General features: G+C 36.7%; 2 protein-coding genes across 2 annotated transcripts; both read left to right on the top strand.

Moving 5' to 3' along the window:
* Positions 1-6218: 6218 nt before the first annotated feature.
* On the top strand, positions 6219-20826 carry LOC107854708 (26S proteasome non-ATPase regulatory subunit 1 homolog A). Its single transcript, XM_016699725.2, has 13 exons — positions 6219-6528; positions 15030-15093; positions 15209-15314; positions 15787-15895; positions 16008-16176; positions 16975-17450; positions 17544-17679; positions 17778-18026; positions 18115-18335; positions 18902-19160; positions 19319-19551; positions 19636-20149; positions 20337-20826. The coding sequence occupies exons 1-13, from the start codon at positions 6377-6379 to the stop codon at positions 20658-20660; spliced, it is 3012 nt and encodes a 1003-aa protein (XP_016555211.1). The 5' UTR covers positions 6219-6376; the 3' UTR covers positions 20661-20826.
* Positions 20827-21951: 1125 nt separating this feature from the next.
* Positions 21952-24776, top strand: LOC107854705 (transcription factor FAMA). Its single transcript, XM_016699723.2, has 4 exons — positions 21952-22379; positions 22509-22871; positions 23704-24114; positions 24625-24776. Exons 1-4 carry the CDS (start codon positions 22356-22358, stop codon positions 24712-24714), a joined length of 888 nt encoding a protein of 295 aa, XP_016555209.1. The 5' UTR covers positions 21952-22355; the 3' UTR covers positions 24715-24776.
* Positions 24777-25475: the final 699 nt, after the last annotated feature.

Below are 25475 nucleotides of genomic sequence, written 5' to 3' on the forward strand. Positions count from 1 at the left end.
GAGAATAAAATTGCTTGTATATATAAAATAAGCATATAGGTTTTGAATATGTCATAACCAAATAATAATTAAACAATCATGATAATCATGTGGCATAGGTAACAAGTTGGTACCCTCGTGTGTGATGGGCATGAATAAGATCTCTCCACTCTTAATCGATCAAATGTATCACTTTTCGATCCATGAGAATGAAAGATAACCCTCTATACAAAATGGTAGAGCATTTTCTTTTTGATAAACCGACGCACAACACGCAAAAGCGGAGCCAACCTAGTAATAGGGGTTTGTCTGAACTCCTTTCGACGAAAAATTATACTATTAATACATGATTGAAATAATTTTTATGTGTATATTGTAGATGCTGAACTCCTTTGGTAAGTTTTTCTTCAGATTTTGAAACTCCGCCACTGAGTCAACACAATCTTAGATTAATTTCTCGACGCATGGTGTGTTTCATATAGCAAATAGTTATTTAAAATGAATTCGATAAGTGTTTAAAATTTATTTCCCACCAAATATTTAGTCTTCGCTATGAGGTTTGAATAATTTAACTATTTCACCTTAAAAGCTCCACATATTTATACATCAGCTCACCCAATGACAATACAGAGTGCTTGCTGCTAATTAATGCAACTTAATTTTTAAGATTCAAATTTAAGATCTAAGATAGCTAATAATTGACTATAATGTTGGTGAGAAATTATGAAATGAATATTATTAATTTAGTATTCTTTACTTGGTACTTTTGTTAGGGGCATTATAATATGGTTGTAAGGGTACACCACAAAAGTCTCCTTGAGTTATGGTATTTTTTGGTCTTCTCAAATTATGGCTCGTTCACATTAAAAAACTTTCAAGGTAGTTCTTACATTAAATTAATGTAATTATAAATGTAAGCGCCACTAAATTAAATAATTGAACTTTAATAGTTAAAAATTAAAGTGAGTATATAAATAATTTAACTATTTATGACTTTGGATGAAAAAATATGTTTATGTTTAAAATAAGAAAATTGAGTTTAATGATGGATTAGCGATAGATAACTTTATTGTTTAACAAGAATACACATTGCTAGTATATTTTAATAATGGATTAATAATTGATTATGGGTGTCAAGTGGGTTGTTTGATTTGGATTTGACCAGATCCAGATGACTGAAGCAATAAATGAATTATTGTTCAATTTGCTGTAAAGTTGATGACTTAAAATGAATTGTGTTAAGATGTGTTGAGCAATGGATTATAGCCCGATCCATTCAACGTGATACATTTTTTTTACTTTTAATTAGAACTTTTGAGTTTGGGTCATGAATATGAAATGTCATTGTCAAGTCTGGTCCAACCTTATATTTGATCTTCAATATTTCAGATACGTACTTGAACCCCAATATGAATATCAAATACTTATAAAAACAACAACACAACAACAATGATATGCTCAAATATAATTCCACGACTGATTTTGGAGAGAGTGAAGTGTTGCGCAGATCTTATCCTACCTTGTGGAGATAGACAAGTTGTTTCTGAAAGAACCCTTGACTCAAGTGCATCAAATCAAAATAATTATGAACGAGAAATATATTAGTGAAGAAAATATGACAACTAATAAAAAAAAAAATACTCAAAACATATAGAAAAAGAATTATGTCAATGTCACATGATAACATATATTAGAAAGCAAGAAGCAACGTGAATGAGGCTAGTATTTCAATATTACCATGCTCTAGACTATCACTATGCTAATTTCATCGAAAAATGCGACAACACTCCACAACCTAATAACATTCTATCATAATTTGTAATTTTTATATCATCCTATCTTAAGGTAATGTCTGCAATTATATCATGTCCTCAATGAATTGTAATCATGTCATGTCTCATTTAATTATCTCTTCCCAAATATTTCTTAGGCCCACCTCCAACTCTCATTGTTTCCACTATATCCAATCTCTTACACATCCTCGCCACGATTGCACACCTCCTTTTTCACATACCAAACCATCTCAAATCCGCTTCCATCATCTTATACACGGGGGAGACTACTCAGTGGCGAAGTCACAGCCGACGAAGGGTGGTCAGATGAACACCCTTCGTCGAATTTTTTCTCGAGTATATAGGTTAAATTAGAGGTGTCAAACGGGTCGGGCCGGTCCAACCCGGAACCAGCCCTTCCATTTTAACCGGATTGAGGGCCGGTTAAGGGCCGGTTTTGACGTTAATCGGGCTGGGCCGGACCAAACAGTAAAAAAATTAAAACCCACCCTAACCCGGCCCACTTAACCCAACCCGGTCAAACCCACCAAAACCCAGTCAAACCCGTTTAAAAAATAAATAAAAAATTCAATATACACTATATGCACTTCAATATACACTATATACACTCCAATATACAATATATATTTTTAAAAAATATATAAACAATTACACATATATACGAACCATTCAATATATAATTTTATATGACTATACGTACTACTTTAAATAAAACATATGCTATAATAGTATAATATATATATATATATATACACTACAATATATATATATATATACTAATTTATAAAACATATACACATGTATACGTTAAATATATACTACTTTAGAAGATATATACACATATATATGCACCATTCAATATATATGTACTACTTTAAATAAAATATATACTACAATATACATATATATATATACAACAATATGTGTATATATATAGTTACATACTAATTTATAAAACATATACACTTGTATACTTTAAAGATATACGTCTATAGAAGATATATACACATATATACGCACCGTTCAATATATATGTACTACTTTAAAAAAAGTATGTACTACAATATATATACTAATTTATAAAACATAAAGTAATATATACGTTAAATATACACGTCTATAGAAGATCTATTCACACATATATACACTCTATTCTATGTATATGTAATACTTTAAATCAAATATACTATAATATATATACATTACAATATATATTTGTATAGTTATATACTAATTTATGAAACATATACACATGTATATGTTAAATATACACGTCTATAGAAGATCTATTCACATATATACACTCTATTCTATGTATATGTAATACTTTAAATCAAATATACTATAATATATATACATTACAATATATATTTGTATAGTTATATACTAATTTACAAAACATATACACATGTATACATTAAATATACACGTCTATAGAAGATCTATTCACATATATACACTCTATTCTATGTATACGCACCATTCAATGTATATATATTACTACTTATAAAATATACTACATTATATATACATTACAATATATATAGATATACTTATATACTAATTTATAAAACATATACACATGTATACGTTAAATATACACTTCTATAGAAGACATATGCACAAATATACAAAACATATACTACTTAATATAATAAATTAATAATATTTGGTAGTAAATTAATAATATATTAGAACTAAGTTTTTAATTTAAAGTAGAAAACTAGAAATTCAATTTAAAATTTTAAATCGTTAAATGAAAAAAAATAAAAAACAAGGACTAAGGAATGAATGAATTTGGGGAATTTTATTTATTGCAAAATGATCCAAAATTTATAATTTACATGAATGAAAAATCTATAAATTATATATCATTTTTTCCAACTCATTCATGTTAATATTAATGGGAACTTGCATAGGATAGTCAAAGTCAACGGGGGCAAAACCATGCATTGGACTTGATTCTGCTGAGTTCTCACGTGAAGTCATAATTTCTTCAAGTTTCAGCTCGTCGCTCGGCTCCGGTTCCATTCCTTGGTTTCTTCTTTCCACTCTAATCCAATCTCTGAGGCAAACTAGAACATTCATTGCATTGCTTCCCAATGAGTATCGGTTGTCTCCAAGCTGCTGTCGTCCCTGACTAAAGGCGCTCTCTAATGCAACGGTTGACATTGGAACATTCAAGATATCTCTAGCTAATCTTGAAAGCACATGATATTGTGTTTCATTACTCCTCCACCAATCCAACGTGTTGATCCATCGTCTACGATCCTCTGGTGCCGTCCGAAGATAATATTTCAGCGCTTCCCGATAAGTTGATGTGTACGTTCTCTCATCAACATTGTTCCAACAATTTAAATCGTAAAACGAATCAGAAAAACCACCATGTGCCCGCCTTTTAGAAGATAATGACTCCTCGGGAGGATGAGGAGCGACAGTTGGAGTGATATTTGTAAGTACGGCTAAATCAAATAAATCAGTATAGTGATTATATAATTTTCTATGTAATCATTTGCATCAGCCGTAGCCGTTCACAAATCAGGTTGTACTTGTTCAGAATCATGGTTAGTATTTATTTCTAAGTTAGTATAAATAAGAGTACTAAAGTGACACATATGATTATATTTCATGCACGGATTTAGCATAGCACCAAGCAAGTAAATAGGGGGAATCGGAAAAAAATATTTTTTAAATTTCGTAAACATGGCGCCAATAGCTTCTTTATAACCTTCTTTATTTTTATATTCTTTGAGCAAACCAGAAATATCGGCTATATATGCCAAAATATTACAAACAGTAGGATAATAAGCACCGAAAAATTCAACCGTAGCTACATAAAATTTTTCTAAAAACTTAACAAGATCATTAATTACAACCCAATCAGAATTATGTAGCATGCAATCAGCAGAATCAGCAAATGAACCGCAATGTTGGTTAAAAGCTAGTATAATTGGAATTCTATATTTATAACAAGTTTTTAAAAATTCATACGTAGAATTCCGTCTAGTATCAATTTCCTCAGGCATCAAAATCGGTGTAAGTCCATTTTCTTGACATTTAACTTTAAATTCTCTAATTCTCGATCTACGATTATTTCCTTGAATAAAACGAACGGCAAGACGATTTTTTCAATATAAAGCTCAAAAAAGTCAAGACCATCTTTTACAATTAAATTATATATATGACATGCACACTTAATATGAAAAATTTTAGGCAAGGGCGGAGATAGCGTAGATTTTATTTTTGTTATAGCAGTCTTGCTGTTAGAAGCATTATCAAAAGCAATACATAAAATTTTATTTTCGATACCATAATATCCGGCAATTTTAACAATAGAACCAGCAATAAATTGTCCAGTATGTTTACGATCTTCATCATATAAAAAAGCAAGAATACGTTTTTGCATCACGAAATTACTATCCATCCAATGACAAGTAACGGTTAAATAATCATTTTTATTTACAACACGACCAAGATCAGAAGTTAGGGACAATCTACATTGAATATTTTTTAACAATGTTGATAAATAAAAACAATATTATGAATGGAGTCTAAAAATATCAGACCGACAAGTAGTTCTAGGAATACCATTAAACATAGAATTATAAATTGCTTGTATATAACGAATAAAGACATCAGAAGAAGGAAAACTAAAAGGCAAACAACCCACAACTACCATTTTAGCTATTTCTTCCCTGTCCCTTAATTTATTATACTTCTTCGCTACGTGACCGGTTGCTGGGTCCATTCTAGTTTGCGTTGACCCACCAACATCCCCACCACCTTTTGCAATATTTAATTCTCTTTTGTGATCTTCAGCTACACGTCTCATTAATGTACCCGTGCCCCCTTGCTTGCCTCCACTTTTATACTTATATATTTGTTGATAAATATTGCATTGCACCTCAATATCTGATATACGTTCAAAAAATTGCCATGCAATACTAGTTCTTTTACAAGGTTCTGGGGCACTGGGAGGACGGGAAGGGAGATTAACTGATTCAGATCTAACGTTAGCATCTCCTACTGCGTGTGTCTCAGCAATATTTTCATTATCCAATAGTTAAGAGTGTGCATTTCTGCACCATCAACCCGGATTCGAACCTTGGTAGGTGCAACAATGCACTACTCCCAACTTATCTCGTATATCTTCAATTCAAATCTTATCTCTTTAATTATGCGCACATCAATGTCAACATCTTTATTTTTACTACCTGCATCTTCTAAACACGATAAAACTTAATTAAGCCAACACTCTGCCTTATACAACAAAATCACTCTGACTATTTTAAAGAACGAGATACCTTTTACCCTTCTATCATATGAATATGATTTTAGAATCGAGCCTCCATTTTATTTGCCACGCATCAACTATTTTTCTTTTTAAAAAATACTCCCTCCCCAACCCCCGATCCCACCCACCTTCACCCCATGCCCCCAAGGTAGAGAGTGAGCTATACAAACGAAGCTTTTATTTCCCCATGAACAAGAAATCCCATTCCATCTTCCATCAAATCCCATCATAAAAAACCCTAGCTTTCTCCTCTCTTCCTCACAGATCCAAAACCTAAATCCACCGCACGTCGGACGGACGGCAAACGGCAATGGCCACGGCGGCGACGATGGTGAGTTCGGCGGGCGGTTTATTAGCGATGTTGAATGAGAGTCATCCGCAGTTGAAGCTACACGCGCTCTCCAATCTCAACACCTTTGTTGATTACTTTTGGCCCGAGATCTCTACTTCCGTCCCCGTCATGTAATTCTTCAACTGCTTATTTATATCTACTCTCAGCTTGAATTGTAGTTTGTTTTTGTTAGACTTGGAATTTGTGAGCTCTATTTGCTATTTTGGTGAACTTATTAGCTGTATAAAGTGGATAAGTTGTTATATTTTGTGTTTATTTTCCGTTTTTTTTGTGATTTTTTTTGTTACTTACTATTTGTGATTGGAAGTGTGTAAGTTTTTTTTTTTTTTTTTGGTGTTGAATTGAGTTCATTAAATAGTGTGGTCTTACTGGTTAAAGTAGAATTGTTGAGCTGAAGTTTTGTTACTTTTCAGCCAGAATTGTGGTTAGATTATGTAGGATTGGGATTTATGAACTGTGCAAAAAGGAAATTCGTTGTTTCTTGGGGGTTTGTTTTGCTATTTTGGTGATCTGTTTTCCTGTTTATGATTGAAAGTGTGGAAAATTGATGCCGGAGTATTAGGAAATTTGTCGTCTCTTTTGGTGGTGAATTGAGTTCATGAAATATTGTGGTTTTACTGGTTGAAGTGGGATGGTTGAGCTGAAATTTTGTTGCTTTTCAGCTTGAATTAGTGTTTTTGTGAATTGAGTTCATGAGATACTGTGGTTTTACGGGGAGGATTGAAGAGGGGAGAAGATTAGTGGAATGGTAAAAGTGGGATTTTTGAGCAGAAATTTGGTTACTTTTCAGCTTAATTTAGTGTTTTATTCTGGGTAAATGTTGTACTTTTTTGGTGGTGAATTGAGTTCATGTAATACTGTAGTCTTATGGGGAAGATTGATAGAAACTAGGGTGCAGAAGAGATAGAGAATGAGATTTTACTGGTTAAAGAAAGTGCAAGGATCTTAAACACTATATTAACCAATAACCAAGTCCGTATGGAGTGGACAAATCTTCTCCAAATACAAGGACAATAATAATATTTTTCTTCCTGTCCAGAATTCTTCTACGTACATCTATTTAAACTAAGACACAAGATAACTCCTAACACAGATAGATAGTTACAGTTACTGCTGTAGATAACTACTGGTAACTACTAAAATACTAACTGCTGCTAATATAGTTTATCTTATTTGAAACCAAGAAACTAATATGGATTATCTCCACACGCTAAAGTAGCAGTCTTATCAGTGCATCCCCCTGAAAAGTCGACTTGTCCTCAAGGCGAAAAGAAGGAAACTGCAGAATTAACAGTTCATAATTTTTCTAACTTGGGGATCCCAACGATGAGCCAGAACTTGTTCAGGTGAAATATTGAGCTGCTCGCCTTCATCATTTAATGGTGGTTCTGGTGGCTCTGAAGGTAATTCAGAAGAAAGGGCTAGTTGGAAAGATGCTATTTCGTGTGTTTTCTGAGGAACACCTTGCAATTTATAAGTTTTTCCATTCCATTGGAAGATCAGAAACTTTTCTTTCCAATTGTCTTGTATCGTGTTCAAAGACGCTAGCCACTGTATACCCAACACCATTTCTGACCCACCAAAGGAAAAGGGAAGAAATCGTGCTTTATAACCAAGTTTGAAACCTCCACTGATAGGTCTTTACAAACTTTGTTGCATTTAATAATTTCACGATTGCCTATCTGGACACCAAAGGTAGGGATATATTGGATTGCCAACCCAAGTTCCGTGACAATTTCTTCTGCAATAAAATTATGTGTTGAACCACTGTCCACCAACATCAGCATTTTACGCCCACAAAGAGTGCCTTGAAGTTTCAAAGTTGAAGCAGATTCTTTGCCCAGAAGTGCATGAAATAAGATTTCTACCAAATTAGTAGGAGTTATGTCTTTATTCTGGTTATCTTCAACACTTTGCTCATTGTCTTTCTCTTCTATTAACTCCAAATGTGCAAAAGTTCCCGATTGGCAGCGATGACCAGGGGCAAACTTGTCTCCACAACGGTAGCATAGGCCTTTTTCTCGGCGAATTTGTTGCTCAGAATTTAGGGGGCGAATGTTTGGAAGAGATGGTTGTTGAAAAGAGTGTGTAACTGGTTGCCGGGATGATTGAAAGTTTAAGGATTCTTGAGCCGTTGGAGAGGAAGTCCCAATTGATGAAGGTCGTGATACAGAAGGCCAAGTGGTTACTTTACTGGACTGATTTGGTCCATGTTTTCCTTCATATTCCAAAGCCAGACTCATTGCTTTATACACAGATTGAGGCTTGTGAATTCTAACATCCACACGAAGATCTTCTTTGAGCCCACTGAGGAAAACTCCAAGCAAACAATGTTCTGGCCAATTTTGCACACGTGCTGCCCGTTTTGCAAATTCTTGCCTATACTCAAAACACCGATCCAGTTTGTTGGATGCCACACAGATACTCATGGATTTTGAAACTCAGCGGGCCCATAATTTTCTTGCATAACTTTAACCAATTCTTCCCAGTAATAAATGGTCCTTCACTGTTGATCCAAGCAAAAAGATCCAATGCATCTCCTTCCAAAGACATTGACGCCACATCAACCTTGCAATCATTAGGTGTTTGATAATTTTGAAAATACTTTTTTGCTTACAGAATCCAACCTCTAGGATCTCCTCCCTCATACTTCGGAAATTCCATTCTTGTGTATGAACGTCTATAATTTTCTGGATACCTCCAAGTACTATCAACTTTGCCTTCTTCCAGTAAAACTGTAGATTTTCCTTGATGATTCGGACTGTTTTGTGCTTTTAATGCAGCCACATCAGCAGCCAAAGCATCCATGACTTCCAATTTTGCTGCAATAGTGGTCAGTTGTTGGCTGATCTGATCAGGAGTTGACATGATAGGTTCGCTATGGGAAGCATTAGCCCGTGTGTTAACCATGACAGATCTTACTGCTTTGATACCAATTGATAGAAACTAGGGTGCAGAAGAGATAGAGAATGAGATTTTACTGGTTAAAGAAAGTGCAAGGATCTTAAACACTATATTAACCAATAACCAAGTCCGTATGGAGTGACAAATCTCCAAATACAAGGACAATAATAATATTTTTCTTCCTGTCCAGAATTCTTCTACATACATCTATTTAAGCTAAGGCACAAGATAACTCCTAACACAGATAGATAGTTACAGTTACTGCTGTAGATAACTACTGGTAAATACTAAAATACTAACTGCTGCTAATATAGTTTATCTAATTTGAAACCAAGAAACTAATATGGATTATCTCCACATGCTAAAGTAGCAGTCTTATCAAAGATTGAAGAGGCGAGTTAGTTGACTGGTTAAAGTGGGGCTGCTGAGCTGAAACTGTGTTACTTTTCAGCTTGAATTAGTGTTTTTATTGTGGGTAAATGTTGTTCTTTTTTGTGGTGGTGAATTGAGTTCATGGAATATTGTAGCTTTAAGGGAAATATTGAAGAGGGGCTGTTGAGCTGAAATTTTGCTACTTTCCATCTTGGTTTAGTGTTTCTAATATGGTAAATACTTGTGTAATAGTTCATCTTTGTGCAGATTTTGGATTTTCCTGCATTAGTATGACAAGTTTTGAGCTTTTATTTTCTTGGAAAGCCACAACCTTTGCCACAGCGTCTGCCTTTTATGTGAGCACTTTGTGGTAACCTGCTCACTGTGCAATAGCTTGCGAACCACACCAGAGATGTAAACCACATTAGGCAAGCCCATGCGGCAAGCTCATGGTTGAGTGGCATATGGAGGCTGGATTCGATCCGAGGTCTTCCACGTGGGAGACCCATCTCCCAACCACTCAACCATGCCCTTGAAGGCCCCTTGCAGGCAGTTTTAAGATCTTTTCTTTCTGTTTTGAGTTCTAGAAGTTTGTGGGATTTTGGATGTTTTAGACAAAAGGTTTTCTTCCTAAAGATTTGGTGAGGAGAACATAAAGATGGGAAATGTGGAGGAATTTCTAAGTATTACAATTAGCGGACTTATTTATTTGTTCATCTTTGTGCAGATTTGAGATTTTCCTGCATTAGTATGACAAGTAGTGAGCTTTTTTCCCTTTTGTCTTGAGCTTGAAGTATTTGAACTTTGTGGGATTTTTTAGGAAATTAGGAAGTGGAGGGTAATTTGGATGTTTTAGACAAAATGGGTTATGTCCCTAAAGATGATAACTTGAGGAAATATTTGGTTTGGAGAACCTAAATCTGGGAAATGTGGAGGAATTTCTACGTATTAGGATTAGTGGACTTGCTATGGTGGGTTTCGGGTGTGAATTGTAAATTTGTGCAACAACAGTCTTTATCCAATGGTTTTTGAACAGTGATAGTGTTAGTGATAGTGTTGGTTGCAAGGATAAATTGCCTGTATTTGAGTGCTTATGGTTTCATTTGTTGTTCTTATTAATTATTTTCTAGACTCTGGAGAGGACGAGTCTCCATTTTAGGGACGAGCCATTGTATGTTTTGGAGTAATTGCTGATCTTACTGTACCAAATACAACAACAACAACAACAAACCCAGTATATTCCCACATAGTGGGGTCTGGGGAGGGTAAAATGTATGCAGTCCATACCACTACCCCCGAAGGAGTAGAGAGGCTATTTCCGATAGACCCCCGGCTCAAGACAAAAGACCGTAGACCAATAGTCGTGCAACATGATAAAGAACAAAGAACCAACATCCACAAAAATAAAGTATAATTAGCCAAAAGGCAAGCAATATGCTAAAGTAACAAAAGAACCAACATTCACAAAAAAAACAGTATAATTAACAACCCAAGGACCCCCTCCCCCATAACTGGAACTCCCAACTAAGCTATCCTTAAACCTCCTAACTACGGTCTACGACTCGACCACCCACCTTAGCCTTCTAGTTTAATACTCTTCCTCCAAACCTTTCTATCTAGGGTCATGTCCTCAGTAAGCTGTAACTGTTCCATGTCACGTTTAATCACTCCTCGCCAGTACATTTTTGGTCTACCCCTACCCGGCTTGAAACCCTCCAAGGCCAACCTCTCACATCTACGGACTGGGGCATCCGTGCCCCTTCTCATCACGTGGCCAAACCATCTCAACCTCACTTCCCGCAACTTATCCTCCATCAAAATCACTCCTACCTTCTCCTGAATAGTCTCATTCTTGACCCTGTCCGCCTTCGTAAATCCACACATCCAACGCAACATTCTCATTTCCGCAACCTTCAACTTTTGGATGTGAGAATTCTTAACAGACCAACACTCCGCTCCATATAACATGGCCGACCGGACCGCAGCTCTATAGAATTTACCTTTAAGCTTAAGAGACACCTTCTTATCGCATAAAATTCCCGAGGCAAGCCTCCATTTCGTCCAACCTGCCCCAATACGATGGGAGACATCCTCATCAATCTCTCTATTCCCCTGGATCATAGACCCAAGATACTTAAAACTATCCCTCCTACAAACCGCCTGCGACTCCAACTGCACCACCACATTGTCCTCTTGCCTCAAGTCGCTAAACTTGCACTCTAAGTACTCCGTCTTGGTCCTACTCAACCCGAATCCTTTAGAATCCAGGGTCTGTCTCCAAACCTCCAACTTATCATTAACACCTCGGCGCGACTCATCAATCAAAACTACATCATCCGCAAAGAGCATACACCAAGGAACCTCCCTTTGTATATTTCGCGTCAACACATCCATCACCAAGACGAATAGGAACGGGCTAAGAGTCGATCCCTGGTGCAGCCCTGTCAAGACCGAAAAGTGCCCGGAATCCCCTCCCACCGTCCCCCTCATACATGTCCTTAATCGAATGGATGTGCGCCACTGGTATCCCTCTCGCCTCCAAGCATCTCCACAGCACCTCCCTAGGAACCTTGTCATACGCCTTTTCCAAGTCGATAAACACCAAGTGCAGATCCCTCTTCCTCTCTCTATATCGTTTTACCAGCCTCCACACAAGGTGAATTGCCTCCGTCGTCGATCGACCAGGCATAAATTCAAATTGATTCTCCGAAATAGGCACTATCTTCCTCAACCTCCGCTCCACCACCCTCTCCCAAATCTTCATCGTGTGACTCAACAACTTAATACCACGGTAGTTGTTGCAACTTTGAATGTCTCCCTTGTTCTTTTATAAAGGAATCACCGTACTCCATCTCCACGCCTCGGGCATCTTAGCGGTCTTGAAAATATTGTTAAACAAATGGGTTAGCCACCTCAATCCCGCTCCGCTAGCATACTTCCAAAAGTCCACCGGAATCTCATCGGGCCCCGTCGCCCTGCCCCTTCGCATCTTGCGAATAGCCTCACATATTTCCTCGACCTTAAAACGCCGACAGTAGCCGAAATCGCAAAGCTGCTTAGTGTGCTCCAACTCCGCTAACACAATACCTCTATCCCCCTCATCGTTCAGGAGATTATGGAAATATGACTGCCATCTTTTCTTTATTAGAACGTCCTCCACCAAAACTTTTCCATCCTCTCCTTTAATGCACTTCACTTGGTCCAGATCCCGACCCTTACGCTCCCTAGTTTTGGCAAGCCTGTACAACCTCTTTTCCCCGCCTCTCTCCTCTAAACCCGAATAAAGTCTCTCAAATGCTGCTGTCTTAGCAGTCGTAACTGTTAACTTGGCCTCTTTCTTAGCAAGTTTGTACTCCTCCCTGCACACCCGCTTCTCCTCTTCTTCCTTACTCTCAACTAACTTAATGTAAGCCGTCTTCTTCGTCTCAACCTTCTTCATTCCACCACTCGTCCCCCCGATGCCGGCCAGACCATCCCCTAGAGACACCCGAATAATGGACTTTAATTGGTTTGTTTTGGTTTTTAAAGGGAATTTCAACTCTCTCTCTATTTCTTTATTGATGGAGGTTCTGAAAATCACATGCTTATGTGACTATTCACATAAGCATGAGGACTAACCTTCCAAGCCCTATGCAAAGCTCATCTCCAGCCACTCAGTAGCTCCCCTATTTCTATCGTTTCAAATGACCCACATTAAGGCAAGAGGAGTAGCCACTCAGTAGCTCCCCTATTTCTATCGTTTCAAATGACCCACATTAAGGCAAGAGGAGTAACATTTCAAGCCCTGTGCCACTTCTCCTTGCTCCACTTTTCCAGCTTAATATCAACTCCTTTGCGGATCTTGACATCACCCACGAAATGTCAAACCACTTAAAGATGTGTAACCCCCCCCCCCCCCCCCCCCCCCCCCCCCAACCAACTTCCTTACATAAGAAATACTTGCTCAAGCACACAAGTTGTTGTTTCCTAAGATCCTCCGCGCCCTATAGTAGCTAACCACGTGAAAAAGCATGCCTTCCTTGGTACCCTAAGAATCCAAAGCAAAGCATGTGGGAAAACATTCTCCGCCGACAAGAAGCTTCTCATAGAAGGACTTAAAGGAGAACATTTTGTTATTCCTAAACTCCCCACTCAAAGCATCAGGTCTGTCAACCAGCTCTCATTGGTTTGGAAGTAAAACTACAATCTCTACATTTTGGTCAATTCCCGATCGAAAATTCCTCCGAAATCTCAAATCCCAAAAGGTCTCACCTCCTTGTGTACCCCTATCTTGCTGAACAAATCTCTCTGGCAAGAGATCCTATACAATACCAGGAAATATGCCTAAGCACCAAACCTCCTCCCCCCCCCCCCCCCCTCAAAAAAAAAAACAAAAAAAGTTTACTCCATCCCAACCTTAAAAATAATGTTATCATTAAAGGCTTCCTATCCTTTCATATATTCCTCTGCACACCACACCCAAAAGGCATAGTGATCACATTTCTTCTCCAACTCCCTTACGTTTCTCTATATTTATCCGCATCACCTCTCTCCAAAAAGCCCCTCCACCCACCCCAAATTTCCACAACCATTTGCCAAAAAGTGCTCTATTAAACATCTTCAAGTCCTTAGCCCCAAATCATCCGAACCATTTAGGATATGTCATGATCTCCGAGTGAACTAAGTGAAATTTCTTTGCTCCATCCGCTGCATCCCAAAAGAAATTTCTTTGTAATGTTTCCAACTCACTTGTGACAACAGTAGGTGAATTGAACAGGGGTGTGGATTGGTACTCGATAAAGTGCCTTTAATAAGCACTTCCTTGCGTCCTTTGGGCAATTTTCTGCCAACATGTTAACCTCTTCGCTACCCTCTGAATGACCGGATTTCAAACACCGAGATCCTTGTTCGATGCACCTAGAAATGATCATGAGCTTAACTGATGACAATTTTTTTATTTTTTTTTGTAAACTGAAAAACTTCCTAGGGCCAGCTGTTCCCAGGTGCACGATTCCTCTCTATCCTTCTCCACTTAAATACTAGGCTTTTGGTTGTGACAGCCTTCTTAGTTGTACACTAATTTATATAGGTATGTCTTATCAGCCTACCAATGTTATTGTGGACTCTGAGCTTTAACTTCATGTTGGAATGGGCATCTGTCGAAACTTGGTATTCTTGTTTACTATCGAGTGTTCTTGGCCGTGTATCTAGTTTGCTTGGTTGTGTCAGTTGTGATATTGGGTGACTTCCTGCTCTTTCTCTCTCTCTCTCTCTATATGTGTGTGTGTGTGTTCAACTGAGTATTCATGATATGTGCTTTGGGATCTCACAGACCTTTCTAACTCTGTTCATGCAGTGAAAGCTTGTACGAGGATGAAGAGTTTGACCAAAGACAACTAGCTGCATTAGTTGCTTCAAAGGTTACATCTTTGTTTTCCAACCAATTCCTTCCATCTCATGCCGAAGATAGTTTATTATGCAAGGAAGTAATTTTGATATTGGCAGTCCTTTCTAATTTTTTGTTTCTGTCCTCAGGTTTTCTATCATTTGGGTGAACATAATGTCTCATTATCCTACGCCCTTGGAGCTGGCCCTCTTTTTGACGTTTCTGAGGATTCCGACTATGTTCATACGGTTCTTGGTATAAATTCATATGTGATCATATTGTTCTGATGAATTTGGATCTTTCATAATTTTTTCTCAAGATTCATATGTTGCTTTTGATGAATTTGAATCTTTCAACACTTTTTCCTCAATATCCATATTTTTGCAACTGCTCTTGCAGATGATTCTTGTCGCTTCCTACTTCTAGCTTGTATATTTTGAGTACCTTCTATATAGGTGGGTCCGTAAAGTGAATTATTGTGTCATATCACTGAGAACTAGGGAGAAATCACGTGAAACTTGAGAATCAATGCTTTATTTTGGAGTAAGAAGTAACATAAATTAACTGGTTCATGTTATAACCGTTGGTTGAACTTTCAAACAGAAATTTGTGCTCACTTGGTTGTTTTATGTACTACAATTTGTCAACTTCTTTTAGATTTCCTTTTCTTGTCTATTGTTGACTCAATATTGTTGATTTTGCAATATGCTTCTTTTCCTTGCTTCAGCTAAAGCACTGGATGAATATGCAAGCCATAAGATTAGGGCAGCTGAGTCAAATGAAGCCACAGAGGTGGATCCCAGGCTGGAGTCTATTGTGGAGAGAATGCTTGATAAGTAAGTACATTTTCATTTTCTGATGTGGAAGAATAAGAATCTGAACCTAGAAGTCTCACATTATATTCTGAATGTTCCTTCTGGTTTATAATTGCCTTTCTTTTCGACTTAGGTGTATAAAAGATGGCAAATATCAACAAGCCATTGGCATGGCCATTGAATGCCGAAGGCTGGATAAGGTTGCTGAAGCAATTGTGAGAAGTGATAACGTTGATGCTACTCTAGCATATTGCAGTAATGTCTCCCATAACTTCGTTAATCGTAGGGAATATCGTAGTGAGGTATAGTCTTACCGTATTCGCCTTATCTGACATACTTGATCTTAAGTTTCCTCTTTTTCCCCTCCATCCATGTACTCTATATTTTACATACTTGATCTTAAGTTTCCTCCTTTCCCCCTCCATCCATGTACTATATATAATTTATGTGATCTTCTTGCTGTTTAGTTATTGCGTTGGTTGCTTTTGTTTGTTCCTCTTAGAGATATTAGTCCCTGCATGTTTATTATATGCCTTACCTTAACACTGTAGCATTAGTCATATAATTTTTGCATTGAGATAAGGCATATATGTTGTGACTAATGCTAGTCATAATCATTTTGCATTGAGGTAAGGCATATACTTGAGCTCCCCTAGAATCGTATTCCACCAAATCTCCTTTGAGTCTTACTTTCTTCCATCTCTCCTCACTAGCATCATCCTAATGTCGTCTACGATGGGGAAAAATAGAAATTGGAGAAGAAAAAAAGGAATTTGATTTGAACATTATGGGTTTGAGCTCGGAATTCTACCACAACCCATTCGATTTACTTTTGTTTGGAGTCTATTATTTGCACTTACTATGTGAATTTAGTAACACATATACATGGCCTATACAGTGTCCGAGCCAGATTTACTGGGCTTGGATGAACCCACATCTTATGAACTACATCTGCCTCTGACAATATCCTTATTTGCTTTACTTTTTTCTTTCTCTACGGATGTAGGGTGCTTACTTTTATAAATTTGTTAAATCTGTGGATATTCTTTTTGCAGATACAGACAATGTTTTCATTTTAATCCTCCTGCTTTCTCTTTCAGGTGCTTCGTCTTCTTGTGGAAGTGTATGAGAAGTCACCATCTCCAAACTATTTGAGCATGTGCCAGTGGCTTATGTTTTTGGATAAACCAGAGGATGTAGCAAGCATATTGGAAAAACTATTAAGATCAGAAAATAAAGATGATGCTCTATTGGCTTTTCAAATAGCTTTTGACCTTGTAGAGAACGAGCACCAAGCTTTTCTTTTGAGGGTAAGAGACCGGCTCTCCGGCCCAAATCTTCAACCTTCAGACCCGGTACAGTCTATACCTGTGGATTCTGATCGAGCAGCGACTGAAGATGCAGAAGCTTCAGAGGATGTTCCGTTGTTGGAGGAAAGTAGACCTTCAGGTGGAACTATAACAGCTGCAGATCCAAAAGAAGTCATATATGCTGAAAGGTTGGGAAAATTGAAAGGGATTCTATCAGGGGAGACATCAATACAGTTGACCTTGCAATTCTTATACAGCCATAACAAGTGAGACAAATGCATTTTAATTTTTGTGAACTATTTGATCAATTTATTAATGGAAACATGTGTATTCTTAGTCTTCTTTATCCTTGCGTACAGGTCAGATCTACATATTCTTAAAACAATAAAGCAATCCGTTGAGATGAGAAATAGTGTGTGTCATAGTGCGACGATATATGCAAATGCAATCATGCATGCTGGAACTACTGTGGATACATTCCTCAGGGAGAACCTGGTGATTATATTTTTCCTTTTACCAGATTACCTTCTCATTTGGATTATATCTACAGTCTAACGTATTTTCCAATGTATATCTTGTTCTCCTAATGTCAGGACTGGCTAAGCCGTGCAACAAACTGGGCTAAATTCAGTGCAACAGCTGGACTAGGTGTTATTCACAGTGGCCATTTGCAGCAGGGGAGATCACTTATGGCCCCTTACTTGCCACAAGGTGGAGCTGGTGGGGGTGGTAGTCCATATTCAGAAGGCGGTGCCCTATATGCTCTTGGTTTAATTCATGCAAATCACGGGGAGGGTATCAAACAGTTTCTTCGTGATAGTCTACGTAGTACAAATGTCGAGGTACTTGTATTAGTGAACTGTATCATTCTCGTTGCCACCTTGTTCTTTCCTGTTATTGGTTTCACATTTGCAAATTTTTTTGGTACAGGTTATTCAGCATGGTGCCTGCTTAGGACTTGGGTTGGCAGCTTTAGGAACTGCTGATGAAGATATCTATGATGACATTAAAAACGTGCTATATACTGACAGTGCTGTTGCTGGAGAAGCTGCTGGTATTGGTATGGGTTTGTTGATGGTTGGAACTGCAAGTGAGAAGGCAAGTGAGATGCTTGCTTATGCTCACGAGACACAGCATGAGAAGATAATCAGGTAATGGACAGATTAATGCGAGATGTGAATTATAATTACCTGTAATATCTCCGATCCTTTCGTCATCTATTATATATGTGTACGTGAAAATTTCTTTTTTTAAAAAGTCGTTTTATGCTATTTGAATAGATCTTATTAATTGATTTAAGGAAACAAAATTGTTTTTTCTTAATAAACGTTCTCAAGGAAACCAATTTTTAGAAGTTCTTAATAAAAGATCATTATTAAGGATGACAATTTCTCTGCTCCTCTATATGTGATGCCTGAACACAATTGTCTTGTAAAAAGATTATTAGGGGTCCTTTGGTTGGGAAATAGTTATCCCGGGATTACGCAGGATAACTTATCCCACCATGCATATGGGATAACTTATCCCATCACTATGGTGTAAATGATGGGATAAGTTATTCCGGTATTGACTAGTACCTTCAACCAAACATGGAATAAAATAATCCTCATTTTATCCCGGGACTACTTATCCCTTATACCTCACACCAAACGACCCCTTACAGTACAAGAGTCCATAAAGAACTGGAGTTGAACAGTCTTTCTGATGCTACATACAGGGGTTTGGCACTAGCTATAGCCCTTACAGTCTATGGAAGAGAAGAAGAAGCAGATACATTGATCGAGCAGATGACTAGGGATCAGGACCCTATATTGCGTTATGGTGGCATGTATGCTTTGGCATTGGCTTACAGAGGAACTGCGAATAATAAGGCTATCCGTCAGTTGCTGCATTTTGCTGTATCAGATGTTAGTGATGATGTCCGCCGTACTGCTGTATTGGCACTTGGATTTGTTATGTATTCCGAGCCAGAGCAGGTTGGTACTTTCCTGTTCATATCTGAGGCGGTGATGCTGTTTGTTTTGTCAGCGGAATTACTTGTTTTTTTGCAGGGGGTGGGTGGGTAGGGGGTGTATAAGAAGAAGTCCTCTTTGTTCTGATTCGCTAATATTGTTTCTTCTGAATGAATTTGCAGGTGCCTCGAATTGTGTCATTGTTATCGGAGTCTTACAATCCACATGTGCGATATGGTGCGGCTATGGCAGTTGGAATTTCTTGTGCAGGTACTGGTCTGAGTGAGGCCATCTCGTTGTTGGAACCTTTGACATCAGATGTAGTTGATTTTGTACGCCAAGGTGCTCTCATAGCAATGGCCATGGTGATGGTCCAGATAAGTGAAGCCAGTGATTCCCGTGTTGGTGCCTTCAGGTATTTTATCTGAAAATGCATCTCCTTTTGTTTTTTCCATCTTTTCTCTGAGCTTGCTACGATGCTAAGCTTTCTTCTGTTCAGGCGGCAACTGGAGAAAATTGTCCTAGATAAGCATGAAGATACCATGAGTAAGATGGGTGCTATTTTGGCTTCTGGAATTCTTGATGCTGGTGGAAGAAATGTGACCATAAAATTACTTTCGAAGACAAAGCATGATAAAATTACAGCAGTCGTTGGACTAGCTGTTTTTAGTCAGTTTTGGTATTGGTATCCTCTTATATATTTTGTTAGCTTAGCATTCTCGCCAACAGCTTTAATTGGTCTGAACTCTGACCTAAAAGTGCCAAAGTTCGACTTCGTATCACACGCCAAGCCCTCGCTGTTCGAGTATCCTAAGCCAATCACCGTAACCACAACAACTTCTGCTGTCAAACTCCCCACAGCTGTTCTATCAACATCAGCTAGAGCCAAGGCAAGGGCTAGTAAGAAAGAGGCTGAGAAAGCCAATGCCGAGAAGGCAGCTGGAGAGTCGTCATCTGGTGCAACAAATTTGGGGAAGGGCAAGTCTACTGATAAGGATGGGGAGTCCATGCAGGTTCGTTCTACCATGTAGTTTTGTTCAATGGATGCCTTAATTTAGTTCAGGGTTGTACTGGCGTCTGTTGTATCTGACATTGTGGACAACTGGGGAGTGATGATCTGTCATAATAGTCTGCTTGACTGTGTAGTGCATAAAATTAACGTTGAATTTGTTCACCAAGTGTAATCTCCTTTATTGGCAGGTGGATGCTCCTGCAGAGAAGAAAAACGAACCAGAGCCATCATTTGAGATCTTAACCAATCCCGCTAGAGTGGTTCCAGCTCAGGAGAAATACATAAAATTTTTGGAAGATAGCAGATACGTGCCAGTTAAATCATCACCTTCTGGGTTTGTGCTTCTGAGGGATCTACGTCCTGATGAACCTGAAGTATTATCTCTCACCGATGCACCCTCATCAACTACAGCCAGCACTGGTGGTGGATCAACTGGACAGCAGGCCCAGGCATCAGCAATGGCTGTTGATGAGGAGCCTCAGCCTCCACCTGCATTTGAGTACACAGCGTGATTTATCGTAATGTAAAGCTTCACTAATACGTTGGTTGGTTTTCATTCCATGTCGGAAGGTGATGTTGAATAGGCCTATGGATTAATAGCACTTTCCATGATCAAATTGAGTCATGAAATGCATCGATAACAGCCCCTCGGGCTGTTACTTGGCCTTTTGGTTACCAGACATGTGCTTGTCATCATATTTTGTTTGCTACACGTCTTAGGAAGATGGCGACCGGAAGTTTCTATCGCTCGTTATCCTTGTCTGAATCTGCCCCAGCACTTCTGTCCTAGACTTTTAGATCTTTACTTATGATTTAATCAAAGATTTACGCTGTTTGGATTTTCAAAAGAACGAAAAGAAAACTTCCACTATTCCCTATTTGTTGTCTGCACTCAATGGTTCAAGTATTGCCTCTTGTAAGTTGCAACATTCTGGTACTAATGTGCTTGCTCCTTGAACACAATGGTCTCAACTCCCAAGTTGTCTGTATCGAACTTTGGGTGGGAAATCGAAAGGTATTAATGGTTCATGGATCAGCAATGACAAGTTGTAAAATTTTCATTTCATCATTCAATGAAAAACTCTGGTATCACATGGAATATAAGGCATCTAATAAAAGTGAGTTTTGATAAAAATAAAGGTGTCTAGGCTTCAAATTTAAAAGTGCTCACGTGTATGATATATGATAAAACAAATTCAAAGTTTTGAAAGAAAAAACCACTCATATAAATTCATAAAATCATATAACCAAATGTTTTAAGTATTTATAAAAGCCTCGTGCAAAGCGGTGGTAAAGTTAGTTGTGATTAAAATTAATAGTACTTCATATGTTAAAGGGTCGTGAAGTGAATTTCATGAGTTGGAAATTAATCCATAGGCTCCTCTACTCTTCTTTCAAACTCCATCGAAGTTAGATCCACGATTTAAATTTTAAATTATAATTCTAAAATGACAACTTTTAAATCATAATTCTAAAATGACGACATCAAGTGGTATGCTGGAGTTTCAAATTCGTACGAACAGAGCCTACATCAAATAACATAATAATGTTAATGAGTAATTAAATGCATTACTTTTCAAATGACATAATAATATACATAAAAAATATATTATGTTAAGACTGCATATAATAAATTCATATAGTGTCCTTCTTTTCTGAACCTCGCACATAGTGAGAACTTAATGCACTAGGTGGTCAGTTTCTTTTTTTACTTTTTAAAAAGCATATCATGTAAGTTGAACTCTGGCAAGATACATGTGTGGTGTGCCATATTTATTTTTCTGTATACATAGACTCCAAAGTCAAAGGCAACCTCTACCAGGACACCCTGGTCCATCATTTTTTATATAATCTTATTTCCTTTTTTTTTCATTCAAGAAAATCCCATTTAATTTATTTATATATCCTCTTCTCCACAAGTAATTTCATACTTCTTTTCTTCCCCAATATTATCATGATGAGGGGCCTTGGCTTAACTAATAGAGCTGTTGTCACGTGATCAAGAGGTCACAAATCTTATAGAAATACAAAGTAAAACTGTATATAATAGATCTTTGTAGTCGATCCTTCCCCGAACTCTACACATGGGCGAAGGTTATAGTGAATAGAAATGAGCCTTTTCCCTAATATTGTCATGATAGTTTGTTGCTGAATTTGTCTAGTTTCTGGAGGTGGACCCAAGGATTGATAATTTAGTGTTAAAAGAAATGGAGAAAAAAGAAAACAACCAGGTATATATCCACACACACACTTCTCTCTCTCTCTATATATATTGGTACATTTTTATGTTCTTTTTATCATATTCCTAGATACTTATTTTCACTATGTGGTCTCACTTTGAACATGAAATATTATTGCAGCCTTCTATGCCTACAATTTATGATAATTACTACTCTCTTAATGAGGATCCTTATTGTCATAACTATCAACATCCACCAATGGTTGATGAAGAAGTAGCCTTAATGGTGCCACAAAAAGAAGACAAGTTTAAAGAGGAAATTAATGCCTCTTCACAAGTGAGTTTTCATGGTGATAATGTTGAAAATAGAAAGGCAAATGAAAGCAAGAAGAAGAAGAGGAAAAGGATTACAAGAATTAAGAGTAGTGAAGAAGTTGAGAACCAAAGAATGATACATATTGAGGTAGAGAGGAATAGAAGAAAGCAAATGAATGCACATCTTCATGTGTTGAAGTCTCTCATGCCAAGTTCCTATGTACAAAGGGTATTAAATTCTCCATATATAATGCCGGTTCTATCTGTTTCATTTTATACGATATATATATTTTTTTTTTTACTTTTAGTCCGTTCTAAAAAGAATGACACTTTTTTATATGCATGAAAACTCTTTTTAAACTTTTCCGTATCACCGATGTTTAACACTAGAAATTCATAGGTCGAGTACTTCTGGTGTGTCTGAAAAGTCATTTTATACGACACTATTTTCATTTTTAGTTTATTCAAAAAAGCCACCTTTTATATGCATGAAAACTCTTTTTAAACTTTTTCCATTTCACCTATGTTTAAGACCAGAAATTCAAGGATCGAGTACGTTTGGTATATGTGTGAAAAGTCTGTATTTATTAAACTTAATTTGTACTCAATCAGCACTACTAAAAACGCGAACTCCCAACAAGCCAATTTCAGACGGAATGTCATTGGAACTTCGCATTTTTTAGTAGTGCATATATCGTCATATGAAATGAAACAGAAATTAAAGGATTATATTATATTGAGAATGCGAATATAAAGGTATAATTTTTGACTTAGTTTTTTTTTTTTGTGTCACCTATTGTTTAACGCGAAAAGTTCAAAGGGTCCTTTTGATGTGTGGGAAAAGTCAAATCTTTCTTAAACTTAATTTGTGTTCAATCAGCACTACTAAAAGCACGAATTTCCAACAAGCCAACTTCTGACGGGATGCCTGTTGGAAATTCAGGTTTTTTAGTAGTGTATATATCTGTCATATAACGAAATCAAATAAATTATATTATATTGAGAATGAGAGGAAGATAAAAAAAAATTTGACATTGATTTTTTTTTTTTTTAATTTATAGGGAGATCAAGCTTCAATTGTTGGTGGAGCAATAGAATTTGTAAGAGAATTGGAGCAACTTTTACAATGCCTTGAATCACAAAAGAGAAGAAAACTCAATGGAGATGATGAATATTCATCATTAATGGATATTCAAGATCCACAATTATTATTTGCTCCTAATAATAATTTGCCTCTTACAAATGAAAATGAAATTGAAATGCAAGAAGATAGAGCTGAGATAAAGTCATGTTTGGCTGATGTTGAAGTGAAGATTATAGGTTCTGATAATGCCATAATCAAGATTTTGTCAAAAAGAAGGCCAGGGCAACTCATTAATACCATTTCTGCATTACAAGATTTGCAACTTAACATTATTCACACAAATGTTACAACAATTGAAGAGACTGTTTTGTATTCTTTCAATGTTAAGGTAGGTATTCGTTGAACTGTCTGACTATCTCATCAAGATTCCTAGACTAATTTCGAGCTATTGGCTGGAAATTGATAAAGATGGCCCATGGGTGTGGGGCCTACTTTTCATCGAAACGACCCTCGATGGAAATTTTGACCATGCCATTAAGTCTGAAATGTCGAATTTGATAGGGTAGCATAGTTCATTTGTGTTTAGGGATTCCAGATGAATCCCGAGGTATCGGTGAAGACTTGAAAATTTTTCAAATCTACTATTTACTTAGAAGTTTAATATATAGACAGTAGAGAAGTCTGAATTTCCGACGTGGATATTTAAGATTTTATGTGTATGTTTAAAATGTAGATGTTGTCCTATATTCTCACTATAATTTTACATGTACATGATATAATTAGCCACCATTCAGTTTATGTGGCTCCGCCTATGAGTTTAAGTTATATACACTATGACAATAAAGTATTTCACTTAAATAATTGATGACTAATCATGTCTTGATTTTTATTTGTGCAGATTTGTGGTGAAACAAGGTTTACAGCTGATAATATAGCAAATTTGGTCCAGCAAATATTCAGTTTCTTTCATGCAAACAGTCCCCTATGAAGTATTTAATTATCTTGTAAACTTACATCATATATCAGATATTTTTTAAATTTTGGAGTTGACATCTTAGTAACTCCATCTATATAAACATATAATAATAAATAAATAAATAAATAAATAAATAAATAAATAAATTCAAATTTTTCCATAATTAATTCATGTGTGTTTATGAACTTGGCAAGATCTTACACATTCATGATGATCTCGGAAATCTTTGTCAATTGTCAAGTGGTGGTGTTGTTCTTTAGTAACTAAATGATATAATGTCAATGTCAAATGTTTACATTCCGATGTATTCTCACATTCAATAATTAAGATAAACATGAAAATGAAAACTTTTATAGATACATATACACCTAATACATCGAAATTCATTATCCATACATAAAGAAAAACTGGGTGCGACATAGCAGTCAATGAAGTAGGAACATGTCAAAAGAAATGGTTTTAATTAGAGTAGACACCAAAAAAAATAAAAAATGCTAAAGTGTTTTCTTTTCACTTGAATTATCTATTATTTTTGCTGGTTAGAAATAACAAGTTAAGTAGAATAAATAAAGTGTACATAATCTGATCAGACATCATGGTTATCCCAAGAAAAAATCAACAAAAATAATTTGTTCATTCTCAATACCAGACCTGAATTCAAAATCTCTAATATAGATGGACGGATTCTATTCATTCCATTAAGTTCCCTTGACGGCCCTTTTTCATGTTTATTATACATCAAGATACAACAACAATAAATGTATAATAACATA

This window comes from Capsicum annuum, chromosome 3 (genome assembly GCF_002878395.1).
Source record: "Capsicum annuum cultivar UCD-10X-F1 chromosome 3, UCD10Xv1.1, whole genome shotgun sequence".
NCBI lineage: Eukaryota > Viridiplantae > Streptophyta > Magnoliopsida > Solanales > Solanaceae > Capsicum > Capsicum annuum.

Coding starts and splice junctions, on each gene's coding strand:
- LOC107854708 (XM_016699725.2), top strand. CDS start 6,377: ATGGCCACGGCGGCGACGATGGTGAGTTCGGCGGGCGGTTTATTAGCG. Junction 15,094..15,208: donor CTGCATTAGTTGCTTCAAAG/GTTACATCTTTG, acceptor TTCTGTCCTCAG/GTTTTCTATCATTTGGGTGA. Junction 20,150..20,336: donor AGGATGGGGAGTCCATGCAG/GTTCGTTCTACC, acceptor CTTTATTGGCAG/GTGGATGCTCCTGCAGAGAA.
- LOC107854705 (XM_016699723.2), top strand. CDS start 22,356: ATGGAGAAAAAAGAAAACAACCAG. Junction 22,872..23,703: donor CAAGTTCCTATGTACAAAGG/GTATTAAATTCT, acceptor TTTAATTTATAG/GGAGATCAAGCTTCAATTGT. Junction 24,115..24,624: donor TGTATTCTTTCAATGTTAAG/GTAGGTATTCGT, acceptor TTATTTGTGCAG/ATTTGTGGTGAAACAAGGTT.